Genomic DNA, 14360 nt, shown 5'->3' with positions numbered 1-14360 from the left:
TTCAAACACTTGCAGGTTAGTGTCCTAGATTGTTAAATAAAATGTAAGTCCAGAAATTTGTTTGATTTCAGTGATTTGAGGTTGATTTAAATTACAAGTGAGAGAAATGGCTCTTACAATTGCTAAAGAGGTTTTGGGATTTAAAGATTCTCAAATTCACCAAGAAGTTTAGAAGGAAAGAAAGATGCCATACTTTAGAATTAACAAATAAGTTAGATCTGGGTTTAACCAAGTTCAAAAGTAAAGCTGAAATTGTAAGGAAATTACTCAAACACTCGGATGTAACTGAGAACCAGACAAGGATGTGACGATGGAGGCGGCCCAGGGCCTGCAAGTCCTTGGCTGAGAGGGAGTTGAAGTGTTCGGCCATGGCGGTAGGGTTCGTTGATGCAGATGTGCCAGAGATGTTCTCTGCAAGTAGGCGTCCTGTCTCCCTAGTAGAGGAGACCACATCAGGAACAATGTATACAGTAAATGATGTGTGGAAGTGCAGCTGAAAGTTTGGATGTGGAAGGCTCCTAATTTACTAGAAAGAAAGAACTGGAGAAATCGGATGTTAGTTACTGCCCCGCAGAGTGAGGATTCAAATCTAGATGATATAGATTTTGATGTGCCTCAATGGATTAAAAAATGAAGTGCATGAGGAGTGGGATAGGTTAGTAAGCTACCTGTCTCAGGATCAAAGAACGCAGTTGGAAGATTTGTTACTGTAGTAAAAGGGCATATGTAAGAATCCGATGGAGAGGAGTAGATGTAGGGAATACCACTCTGATAAAACAACACCCCTATCAGCCTAATCCTTTCAAAGTCAGACAGGTCCAGATGGAGGTGGAGGCTATACTTGATGAGGATATCTTCGAACCAAGCCAGAGTGACCGGGGTTTGCCGATCGTCTTAGTTCCCAAACCCGACGGGACTCGACGCTTCTGTGTGGATTATCAGAAGGTCAACACTGTTACAAGATTGGACTCAAATCCAATTCCTAGATTGGAGGACCATATCGAGAAAGTAGGATAAGCCAGTTACATCACTACGTTGGACTTAATGTGTGGTTACTGACCGGTACCTTTTTTTTTATCAGTGAAAGAAATTTCTGCATTTGTAACCCCAAATGGGCTACATCAGTTTAAAGTGATGCCCTTTGGAACGAAGAACACTGGTGAAAAATTGATGTAAGAATAGTGGTGTTATAGAAAATCTCTCCCCAGACAGATTCAGCAGCTGTAAGAAATAGTCTAATGTTTGCACTGTCTGGTGTTGTTACATTCTTGTTATATGGTGAGGAATTCGTGCAGTACTCTAGTTGTAGCCAGCTAGTTTTTTTATGTTCTACCCCACACTTTCTGCTCTTGATATCAGTGGCCATTAGGAGGTGGTGATGGCTTGTTTGTATTGTTAGTCGACAATGAATTCTGGGATCAGGGCAAATGGTGACATTTTTAATTCCATAATCTAGAATTAAGTCTAATGACAATGAAACCATTGTTATTCATCTTAAAAATCTAGCTGGTCCCTGTTCTTTAGGGAATGGGACCTGTTTTTAGCTCAGCTGTTTGTAATGCAGATTGATGCCAAGTGTATGGGTTCAATTCCACACAGGTGAGGTTACTGTGAAGGACTCTCCTTAGTTCAACCATCACCAGTTGTCTCCCCCTAATGAGAGCGCAAGCCTATGGTCTGGTAAGGCTTGGAAGTGACTTTACCTTTAGAGAAGGAAACCACTGAATCTGATCCAATGTGGTTGGCTTTTAACTACCCTCTGAAATGGCTTAGCCATTTCAATCGGTTATATCAATCAATGCAAATGTTAAAAAAAAAAGGAATGGAACTAGATAGACCTCCTGGCATCAAAATAGGCACTAGAAACAACAACAACAAATGCAGTCCTGTCAATCCTGCACTGTCTGCCTTATTAACATTTTGGGGCGAATTGAGCAAACTATGTTTTTACCTTGTCTGAGACAATGACTGCAGATGCTGAAAACCAAATACTGGATTAGTGGTGCTAGAAGAGCACAGCAGTTCAGGCAGCATCCAACGAGCAGCGAAATCGACGTTTCGGGCCTTCCTGATGAAGGGCTTCTGCCCAAAACGTCGATTTCGCTGCTCGTTGGATGCTGCCTGAACTGCTGTGCTCTTCCAGCACCACTAATCCAGTATATGTCTCAGACAAGTCAAGCAACAGCCTGCCATTGTGTTTCAGTCTATGTCCTAGATAATGCTATCACTTATCCCACTAAGAGGTGACAGAACAGTGGCATACCATTGGGAGGGAATTGTCCTTGTCCTCAAAATTGACTCTAGATAACATGAAGTCTAATGCATCAGATCAAATGTAGGCAAGGGGACCACCTGCTAATTAACATTGTCCCTAAACCCCTCCAGGCTGATTAATCAATGATCCTCCATGTTGAATACCATTTAGAGGAAGCACTGAGGATCTCTAGGGCACAGAATGTACTCTGGGTGAGGGACTTCAATGCCTTTCACTAGGAATGGTTTAGCAGCACCATGACTGACTAAGCTGGCCAGGTCCTAAATGACACAACTGCTCGATTTGGGTCTGTGGCAGGTAAAAGGGCAAAATCTGCTGAATCTCATTGTCACCAATCTGCTGGCTACAAGTGCATCAGTCTATCACCCTGCACAGAATTTATGGATGTTTTGATCTTCCAATTAAGGATACCTGCCATGTTGTGCGATGCTATCACTGTGCTAAATAGGATAGATTTTGATTAGATCTGGCAACTTGAGGCGGAGTATCCATGAGGCCACAAGCAGCAGTAGAATCATACTGCAACGTAGTCAACACCCTCATGGCCCAGCACCCCTGCCCTGTTACCATTACCAGAAGATCATTTGAAGTTCATTGGAGAGTGCAGGAGGACATGCCAGGAGTGGCACCAAGCATATCTAAAAATGTGCCCTAGCGACAACATTCTGGTGATAGTATTGAAGGCTTGTGCTCCAGAACTTGCCACATCCCAAACCAAGCTGTTTCGGTACTGTTACAACACTGGCAACTATTCAACAATGTGGAGAATTGCTCAGGTATGTCTTGGTTGCAAAGCAGGACAAATCCAACCCAGTCAATAACTGCCCCATTGAGTGTAGACCAATCATCAATGTTACTATCAAACAGCACCTGATCAGCACAGTGATGCATAGATTGGGTTCTGCCAGGAGCACCACAGTATTGGTTCAAACATAGTCACAGAGATGTACAGCACGGAAACAGAACCTTTTTGTCCATGCTGACCAGATATCCCAACCCAATCCAGTCCCACCTGCTAGCACCCGGCCCATATCCCTCCTAACCCTTCTTATTCATATACCCATCCAGATGGCTTTTAAATGTTGCAATTGTACCAGCCTCCTCCACTTCCTCCAGCAGCTCATTCCATACATGTATCACCCACTGTGTAAACGTTTCCCCTCCGGTCTCATTTATATCTTTCTCCTTTCACCCTAAACCTATGCCCTCTAGTTTTGGACTCCCAGACCCCAGGGAAAAGATTTTGCCTATTTACCCTATCAATGCCCCTCATGATTCTATAAACCTCTATAAGGTCACCCCTCAGCCTCTGATGCTCAGGGAAAACAGCCCCAGCCTATTCAACCCCTCCCTATAGCACAAATCCTCCAACCCTGGCAACATCCTTGTAAATCTTTTCTGAACCCTTTCAAGTTTCACAACATCTTTCCGATAGGAAGGAGACCAGAATTGCACGCAATATTCCAACAGTGGCCTAACCAATGTCCTGTACAGCCGCAACATGACCTCCCAACTCCTGTACTCAATACTCTGACCAATAAAGGAAAGCTACCAAACTCCTTCACTATCCTATCTACGTGCGACTCCACTTTCAAGGAGCTATGAACTTGCACTCCAAGGTCTCTTTGTTCAGCAACACTCCCTAGAACCTTACCATTAAGTGTATAAGTCCTGCTAAGATTTGCATTCCCAAAATGCAGCACCCCTCATTCAAGTGAATTAAACTCCATTTGCCACTTCAGTCCGTTGGCCCATCTGATCAAGATCCTGTTGTAATCTGAGGTAACCTTCACTATTCACTATGCCTCCAATTTTGGTGTAACCTGCAAATTTACTAACTCTACCTCTTATGCTCACATCCAAATCACTTGTATAAATGATGAAAAGTAGAGGATCCCGCACCGATCCTTGTGGCACTCCACTGGTCACAGGCCTCCAGTCTGAAAATCAACCCTCCATCACCACCCTCTGTCTTCTACATTTTGTGCCAGTTCTGTATCAAAATGGCTAGTTCTCCCTGTATTCCATGAGATCTAACCTTGTTCACCAGCCTCCCATGGGGAACCTTGTGGAATGCCTTACTGGTCCATCTAGATAATGTCTACTGCTTTGCCCTATGAATCCTCTTTGTTACTACAAAGCTTGTGAGACATGATTTCCCATGCCCAAAGCCATGTTAACTACCCCTAATCAGTCCTTGTCTTTCCAAGTACATGTACATCCTGTCCCTTAGGATTCCCTCCAACAACTTACCCACCACCAACATCAGGCTCACTGGTCTGCAGTTCCCTGGCTTGTCCTTACCACCCTTCTTAAATAGTAGCCAACCTCCAGTCTTCTGGCACCTGACCTGCGACTATTGATACAGATATCTCCACAAGGGGCTCAGCAATCACTTCCCTCTGCACACTCTGAGACATCCTTGATCCTGGCACCAGGGAAGCAACACCATTCTGATTTTTTGCTGCTGGCCACAGAAACATCTGTCTGTACCTTGGACTAGACAGTCCCCTAACACAATTGATCTTTTGGAACCCGACCTACCCCTCGTTTCATTAGAGCCAGTCTCAATGCCAGAAACCTGAATGTTTGTGCTACATTCCCCTGAGAATCCATCACCCCTATTTTTTCCAAAATGGCATACTTGTTTGAAATGGGGATAGCCACAGAAGACTCCACAAATCTGAAGCATTCTGCGAGTAGGTGTCCTAAATTTCTAAGTGCTTCAGAGAACATCTCTGATAGACCATCACCAATCAACCCCACCGGTCCATGGTCGAACACTTCAACTCTCCCTCCCACTCACCCAAGGATATGCCCCCACAGCCACTCTCTCACCACCCGATGCATGGTGGAAGAACGCCTCCTCTTCTGCCTCGGGACCCTTCAACCCCATGGCGTCAATGTGGACTTGACCAGTTTCCTCATTTCCCCTCGCCACACCTTACCCCAGTTCCAACCTTCCAGCTCAGCACTGCCCTCATGACGTGTCCCATTTTCCTTCCCACATATCAGCTCCACACTTTTCTCCGATCTCTCTCCTTTACCCTCACCTCCATCCACCCATTGCACTCTTAGCCACCTTCTCCCCAGCCCCACCCCTGATGCTCCCAGCCTCATTACTGATGAAGGGCTTTTGCCCAAAACGTCGATTTTCCTGCTCCTTGGATGCTGCCTGACCTGTGCTTTTCCAGCACCACTCTAATCTTGACTGTAATCTCCAGCATCTGCAGTACCCACTTCTGTCATGCATGAACTGCTTACCTCTCCTAACATGGACAAAAGAGCTGAATTCCAAAGGGGAATTCCTGGCAAAACTGGGGTCAGTGAGTATCAGGAGGAAAGCTGAGTTATGCTTAGCACAAAAGATGATTATGGTTGTTGGAGGTCTGCCATCTCGGCTCCAGGGTATCACTGCAGGAATTCCTCAGAAGTGTCCTCAGCCCAACCATCTTCAGCTGCTTCATCAATGTGCTTCCCTCCATCATAAGCCCAGAAGTTGGGATGTGTGCAACCATCAGCAAAATGTTCACCACTTGTGACTCCTCATACTGAAGCAGCCCACGTTCAAATGCAAAACTGGACAATATCCAAGTTTGGGCTGACGAGTGGCACAAAAGTTACTTGCCACTTGTCAGCCCAATAACCATCTCCAATAAGAGAACCTAACCATTGACCTTTCCATTCAAAGGTGGTAGCATCACTGAATCAACATCTCGAGTTGCTATTTGCTATAAATTGAATTGCACTTATCATGTAAATACTGCAGCACCCTACAGAGCATGTCAATCTAGGAAACCTGCAGTTTGTAACTCACCACCTGACTCCCCAGAGCCTGTCCATTATCTACAAGTCTCCAATGAAACACTCCCCACCTGTCTGGATAGATACAATTCCATCAGCCTTCAAGAGGCATGATGCCAAAGTGTCTTAATAGGCACCACATCCCCACACTCCATCGCTGATGCTTTAGTAGCAGCAGTGACATTTACAAGCACTGCAGAAATTCAGTAATGCTTCTTGGACAATGTCTTCAAACCCATGACCATTTCCATCTGGAAGGACAAGAGGAGAAAATAAACCACCTGCGATTGCATCTCCAAGCCACTCACCATCCTGACTTGGAAATATATTGCTGTTCTTCACTGCTGGCTCAAAATCATGCTATTCCTTCTCTTAGGGCACTGAGAGTCAACCTACAGCTCATAGGTTATAGCAGTTCAAGAAAGTTCTCTAGGGCAGCTAGAGATGGGTAATAAATTCTGGCTCAGCCAGCAATGCCCATCTCTCAATGAGCTTTTCTAATGTAAAAATGAGATCCACGTCTGGTATTCTGTGGATGACTGGTACTTAACCATATCTGTCTGTCCTGTTAGCTTCCGGGACCTGTGGATATGCAGTCATGCTCCCTCTGCTCCTCTTTACACTACTTGGTTTTTCTACCATGTTGTATATTCTCTTTGCCATCCCCTAAATGTCTCCCTTCCCTCTTCTCCAGATTGAATTCCATTTGACCTGTTCTGCTCACCTGAACAGCTTGTTAACAACATCTTTCTTCTTCAATAATAATGTAATTTTATCTACAAACTCTTCATCATTTAAGATTGACTGACTAACAATTGGTAGTTCACTTCATTTTTATTGTGTCCAATGAATCTTTGAGATGCCAGACACACAAACATCTATCCATCATTTATGCTTAACTTCTGCCACTGACCCAATTTTGGTCCAACTTACTGCCTTCCCTTGGATTCCATGATGTTTTATTTCTGACCAGGAGTGACTTTGTCAGAAACCTTGCTAAAATCTATGTAGACTACATCAAAAAATGCAGCCTTCACTGACCCTCCAAAAGTCAATCTTCATGCTGCCAGTCCATTTTTATTATTTGTCTTTTCTAAATGATTATTTCTACTACTTGGCACTCTTTTCCCCCCCCCCCCCCCACCCGCCGATTTTGGCTTCCCAGCAGCCCTTCAGAATCAAAAAGGGGACAGTAAAAGTGCCTGTGAAATCTTTGTTGAATGACACTGCCTCTAAGATTGCTGACTAGCGTCCATTTTATTTACTGTCAGTGTAAAATGCTGCTGGTTGCTGGATATGAAATTGCTCCTTTTCACCTTTTTGGTGGAGATTATGTAGATGAATTAAAGCAAAGAAAACCTTTATTGTCCATCCAATCTCCATGAGTACTATTCACTATAGCTTAACAAAGGTAAGAGGTTCTTGTATATTGATCGTAGTTTATTTAATTCTAATCATATAATTAACTACTGTTCCTATTTCATTGATCTCAGAAAACATTTTGAAGAGCATGTGCTTTAGGAAGATGAGACTGTTAAAGGCCTGCTGTATCAGCTGTTTTGTGACTGTGATAACCTTGACTCTGCTGCAAAGAAGCAGCAGAACTAGCCAAGAATTACAGAATATCTCCCAAAGATCCAGTTTTACAGAGGACCAATTGGCTTCTACTTTTTTCAACTATTTCACTCCCAAGGGAAACTTCTGGAGTCTTCAAAAATCAGACATTGCTGCCACTGAGACGTTGATGGTAACAGAAGCACAGAAAAAGACCAAACAGTGGGATATGAGTAGTGTCAACTGCACTCCTAACAACAACTTCACTCATATTGAATGGTTCAAAGGCTTGGAGTCAAACTTCAAACAATTTTTACAATATAGACACTGCAGGTACTTTCCAATGATTCTTAACCACCCTGAGAAGTGTAGTGGTGATATCTACCTTTTGTTAGTTGTTAAATCCATTATAACTCAGTATGACCGCAGGGATGCCATCAGGAAAACATGGGGCAATGAAACGGTGGTGGATGGAAAGCAAGTAAAAATCCTATTCCTTTTAGGGACTTCATCCAATGACGATGAAAAGTTTCACCATCAAAGACTGCTGGAATATGAGGATATTATTTATGGGGATATACTTCAGTGGAACTTCGTGGACACTTTTTTTAATCTCACCTTGAAAGAGATTAACTTTCTCAAGTGGTTTTCTACATATTGTGAGAACGTGGAGTATATTTTTAAAGGTGATGATGATGTGTTTGTAAGCACTGAGAATATTCTTGAATTTCTTAGTATACCCAAAATCACCAATCTTTTTGTAGGCGATGTTCTGTATATGGCAAAACCAATTCGCAAAAAGGAAAATAAATATTATATTCCAGAAGCTTTGTACAATAAAACATATTATCCACCTTATGCAGGGGGTGGTGGGTTTCTGATGGCTGGATCACTTGCAAGAAGATTGTACAAGGTTTCTGAAAATTTAGAGTTGTACCCCATCGATGATGTTTTCTTGGGGATGTGCCTCGAAGTGCTCAGCATAAATCCCATTAATCATCAAGGCTTTAAGACCTTTGGCATTGTGAAAAACAAAAAAAGTAAAATGAATAAAGAGCCTTGCTTTTATAAAAGCATAATGGTGGTGCACAAACTGCTTCCAGCAGAACTTCTCGAAATGTGGAAAGCTGTTCACAGCAAAATTAGTTGTTCTAGAAAAATAAAAATTTCTATAGGTTCACCCCAAAGTTCATATAAGTTTTAATGGGCTGTTGAATGCAAAAGATTAATCTTTCCTATTTTGGAAGAAAGTGGACCGTTTTAATTTATTTTCCATTAACCATCTCCATTTTCATGCTTTCCTATTTTAATTTTTGTTTCTAAACGATGGAAAAATAAGTCCCTAAACACTTATTTATCTGTTCTTCAATAGTCTCACTTGAATAGCTGCCAGAATATTTAATCAAACATTTTCATTAAAATGTATTTTTAATAAATGTTGTTAGCACTCTAGTGTAAGTGAAAACAATTTGAGAACTTGGTTTGATGGAGCAGCAATGCATCTTAGTGTAAGCAAGTTTTCTCCTACAATGTAACTGATTGCAGCTTTTCATTTGTTTGCTTTACTGAGAAGGGGACTGAAATGCAAATAACAAAATTGAAATTACAATGTTTAAAGCATTGCTCTGAGAAATCAGTTACCCTGCTGTATGCAGTTTTGGTTCCTATGGCTTCCACACCTTTCTATATTCTGGGGAAGAAAACTGGTGCATAATCGTTCAGCCACGATCTTGCAGATCATAGTCAGTATTACATCTTTTTAAAATATTGTTTCTTTAAATTCTGGAGCAGGAGGGAAGCAGTTTCTCTTGTAAAATAAGCATAATCGTAGGTCTGGTAAGGTTATGATTGCACTTTGAAATTCAGTTTGGACTTTGCACCTTTTGTGTGTAAAAGGTCATTGAGGAGTTTTAGTTTTGAGCCTCTTCTGGAAAATTCTTCAGCTATTAAAGGGTCTTTATGCAATTCATGACAAAGTGGACCTTGTGTGAGGCCTTTTAATGATCTCAACCTTTACTCCTGTCATAATCCGGGACAGAATTACTTTACGACTTTATCAGAGTGGCTTCAATGGGAGCTGAAGGAATTAAAGAATAACGCTTGCCACCATGTGGTCTTATGGTGGACTCTTCTGTTTCCTGAAAAGGTGAATTGGATAATGTCAGTGTGTTTGTATCTGGACTAGTTAAATGACCTATAGAATTGTCCTGACTCTGGAATCTTGGACAAGCACAAGTGAGTTTCCACTCCATTGCATATGCTGCTTTATTAGAAATCATCAGACCTCTGATTCTTTCACAAATCTAGTATTTTTGTGACCCAATTTACAGATTGAATTCTGTTTGGCATACCTTTTTTCTATTCCACCATCTTGCTTATGTCACCTTGAAGTTTTGTACTTATTAATATGCCTACTTTTTAATATTCTGTTCAAGCATGGATTGAATTCCTTTTAGCCCTTTATCCAAGTCAGTAGCGCACACTGAACCAAACTGGTCCTTAGACTACATTGTTATCACCTATTCTGAGGAGTTGCTTGAGAATTCACATTTCCCTTTTTCATTTTTTGAGTATTTCTTGTTTTTTTTGAAATGGCTTTTTTTTTAATGAATTACTCTGTCCCTCTCTTTCTTATCTTTGCTCTTTTTCAATAGTCTCTTGTTAGGACTGAATGAAAATCCATGTGCACTACAACTCATGACTTTCTCTATTGACTGTAGTTCATCCTCAAAGATGTAGTAGTATTATCTTGATCTTTGGAAAATCTAATTGTTCCAGGAGCATGATCTGCTGAAAGTCATCACTAACAAGATAAGTTTAATCTTTAATTTATGAACCTACCACCAACAGCTGACTGTATTTTGTTTGTGGCACTGGGATGAGCAATTTTGTTCTTGGATGCATGTTATCCTTCAAATATTCCTAGATTTTTACATAGTGGTTCTAGTGGTCATTTTTAAGGTGTGCTGCCGAGACTATCCACAATCTGTATCAAAAAGGTGGCTGTGGCATATGGTTCAGGCTCTGCAGCAAGTCCCATAAAATAACTGGGTATTTGATACTGATTGACCAAGCCCATCTAAAAACTACAACAGTAGCATGATTGTCCTCCATACGAGAACTGCTGCATCTTGTTATTAACCCATCAGATTACTTGAAACAGAGCAGCTGATTAATTGAAAAATGATCTCGTTATACCTATTCTTTGCAGTCAAACAGCTGAAGAGATTGGCTCTTTACTCCTTTGCAACATTACAATGAGAATTTGGGAAGAAGTGTAAGGAATTTTGAAAAGAAAATGAAGCTAAAACTTTAATTGGCTCAAGTAAGAGGATTATATTGTTTTGGCTAGTTAATACCTATTGTTATATGAATATCTGCACCTGAAATTTAGGAGCAGCACTTCACTGTCCATCCCTGGCTGTGCCTTTTCTATAATAAAGAGGACAAAGTATGGAAGACTTGTGCATTACCAAATACTGCAGCAATATGCATGACCGTTTTGGTGGAACATTTTATATTTGAGTCAATTACAAACCTGTATGGATATACAATATTAACTAGCTGAACAATATGAAGATGTGTTTTTAAAGAAATAACAACAGGTTGTACTGTAGTTTGAATTTAAATTGTTTTATAATATAGTAACATTTCAATTGTCAAATGTAATAAGCTGTAAGCAACATCTTGAGCATGGTACTGTACAAGGGGTTTAAGAAAAATCTCCTTGTCGATGAAAGATGTTTGTCTTACCTTTTTTTGGTTTTGCTTGGAATATTTCATGACCAGTAATCTTCCATTGGATGGGAAAGTCTCTTTGTTCTGAAGCTAGATTGTTGTTCGTCCTTGAAGATGTATGAATTTGTAGCTAGATGTTTGGGAAGAAAGGTAGTTTGCTATCTGGTTCATCTGGGTGATAATAATTAATGAGGGAACCTGCATAAACTTTCCACAAACTTTAAGCCACTTACTCGAAACGTAAATCAAGAAAAGCTGTTCAAAAAAACATTTCATTAACAACTTCTAACTTTTATCACTTTTGATTTCTAGTTGAGTGAACTTCAGTTTTTTTTCATTCCTACCTTCTAATTGCTAAGTTTTCTAGCTGGTGTAGTTAAGTTCTGAATCTGAAAATTGCACGGTGAAAATATGTAAACACCTCAGAACTATGACCCTGAACTAAAGAATGACTGACTGGCAAAATGTGGTGTGAGAACTCCAACACCTTTTAAGAGTGGAGCTCTACTGAGCTTTGTTTCTAACTCCCATCATAGTCACTTGATGGTCATTGTTAGTGTATGAGAGGCTTCAATATCATGTGGTTGGAAAAGCAATTGTGGTTGGTTTTGGATCTGAAGCAAGAACAAAGCTTAGAAATTTTACAGATTCAACTCCATTTGCCCACCTCACCCATTTGTTTTTTATAAACATTTTTTTAAGCAGTAGGGCTGGTATATAGGACTGAACCCAGACCTTGACTGCACACAATTCACAACATCATCCTTAGTGGCAGGCTATGCCCTGTGTGGTGATAAAAGACTGACAAAATTCCTAATCTTCTAATCCAACCCACTCTCTCAAATGTCACTGACTGGTAATCTTCCATTGGATGGTTATTGTTCTTTCTTGAAGATGTATGAAATTGTAGCTAGATGTTCAGCAAGAATGATAGTTTGCTACCTGGTTAGTCTGAGTGATAATTAATGAGGGCCCTGCATGAACTTCCCACAAACTTAAACATAAGTCAAGAAAAGCTGTTCAAAAAATATTTTAGTAACAACTATGGAGTAGGGTGGGAGCAGGTCCCAAATGAAGCTGGGACTTGGCATTCCTAGCTCCTAGATAATGTTTTGTCCCATTCCCAAGTAGGTGTGGCTTGAACACATTCCATTTTCTTTAAGAAAGAACTGAACTGGCTTTTCATGACTCTGAACCTCTCATTCTGAAAACAACCTTCCATTCCTTTGCTCTGAACTTTGTCTAATTCATTCAGATATTTTGGACTTAGTGCAAAAATGATATAATATTACAACTATATTTGCATGAATAATGAAAACATTAAATTGCATCTATTTGTTTCCCATGGTGGTGCTAAGTGGTACAGTAAACTTTACATATTTAGTTTGAATCCATGTTAAATTGCCTCCCTTTTTTTCAGTAAATTTGAATTACTAAATTTTAAAAATTCAACAAAATTTGACTTCAAATGAACAAGAATTAATTGAGATTAACTAGTTTTATTCACAACTTCATCACTTTGGAAGCTTTCAATGAATATTCTATTTTTCCTTTGTTAAAATGGCAAAGAACACTGTACAGCAGTACACATTTGACACTATAGTATGCAAACACTTTAAAGTCCCAGAAAAAATTGACAACATTGCCTTTTCTATCGCTGTCTTTTTGCTTTTTATTACAACACCAGTTTTAATTTAGCAACTCTATGCCTTTGATTTCACAATTTGTCTTTTAAATCCTATGCAGAATTCCATCAAATGACTTAACTTCCTTACCATGAGTGCCTTCCTCTTTAAATTTAGTGATATGGAAATTGTGTTTATAGGTATGTTGTTTTAAAGTCATGTTAATCACTTTTAAATTGAATAATCTCATCTTTTGTGAAATCCAATTATTGCAAAAATTAAAACCTCTCCACTTTTGTTTGTTATTGAATAGTTATGGGACACCTCCCCTCTTATTGCCAATCAATGACATTAATTCCTGTGGCACAATTCCCATTGACTTCCAAGTATGATTCTCAATTTGCAATGCAAATCTCAAGAATGGTTCATATGTTTAAATTGCTTCCATATGTGTCAATTACAGTCAGTGTTTTGCTCAGGAGGACTATTTATGTGAAAAATGTTCTAGTGGTTAAGAGATTGGAATCAAGAGCTTACACACCGAAAGTAAACTGAATTCACCTGTCCAGGTATAAATCTTTAAACACTAGATTTAATAAAGTTTGACTTTGTAAATATTGTATGGGTATTTATAAATGTTAGTAATGTACTTATTTACAAAAAAGCATATTTTTCAAAGCTAATATAATTGTTCACAAGTTTTCTATTTTGTTCTTTGGAGAAATATTGAACGGTTGAAGGTGTTCAATTCCCTTAATTAAAATTAAGATGTGAAGAGGCCACTACTTGATTATATTAATGTATTGTAACCATGTAAATAAATGAAGTGGGACACATTGTAATATGATTGGCTTGATTCATGAAAGTTACTTAATGTAAAGGTTGAGTTTCATTTGATTAAAAATAAAATATAATTTGAAGGTTGAAATCCAATTGCCACTTCATTGAATGGAGTCTTTTTTAATAAAATATGAATGTGTCAAATGACTTTAATTAGGTTAATATTAAAGAATACTTAAACAACTGTCTTGGAACCAAGAAGTACATGACTTATGAATTGAATTATGAGTACACTAATAGTTCTGACTTTGCCATTCTTGTTGTAAGGTGATAGTTTAGCAACTTAACTCTTGAAGTACTGATGGATTAAAATGAAACTTTGTCTCACATCCCTTCTCAAATAACTGAACAGCAGAGGGTGCCTTTGTCATTTCTGATGTGTACATTCTAAATTTTGTTGCAAAGTCCTCCTCATTGGGGTTGTTGGGCCTTTATTGGGAGAGTGTTATTCATCAAGCAGTAGCCTGACTGTCATACTCACCAAAGCATACTTCAGCTGAGAGCTCAGGTACTTTCAATGTTCC

At 39.7% G+C, this 14360-nt stretch overlaps 1 protein-coding gene across 5 annotated transcripts in view; it reads left to right on the top strand.

Annotated features, from left to right (window-relative positions):
- b3gnt7 (UDP-GlcNAc:betaGal beta-1,3-N-acetylglucosaminyltransferase 7) overlaps positions 1 to 13910 on the top strand; it is a 40095-nt gene extending 26185 nt beyond the window's left edge. For all 5 annotated transcript variants that reach the window (XM_072572509.1, XM_072572508.1, XM_072572507.1 and 2 more), the window contains one exon: positions 7573 to 13910. In XM_072572509.1, coding sequence (XP_072428610.1) covers positions 7590 to 8837 — 1248 coding nt within the window. In that variant the 5' untranslated portion in view covers positions 7573 to 7589 and the 3' untranslated portion in view covers positions 8838 to 13910. The remainder of the gene's footprint in view (positions 1 to 7572) is intronic.
- Positions 13911 to 14360: the final 450 nt, after the last annotated feature.

Source organism: Chiloscyllium punctatum, chromosome 6 (assembly GCF_047496795.1).
Source record: "Chiloscyllium punctatum isolate Juve2018m chromosome 6, sChiPun1.3, whole genome shotgun sequence".
NCBI classification, from domain to species: Eukaryota; Metazoa; Chordata; class Chondrichthyes; order Orectolobiformes; family Hemiscylliidae; genus Chiloscyllium; species Chiloscyllium punctatum.
This window is presented reverse-complemented; position numbering and strand designations above follow the sequence as displayed.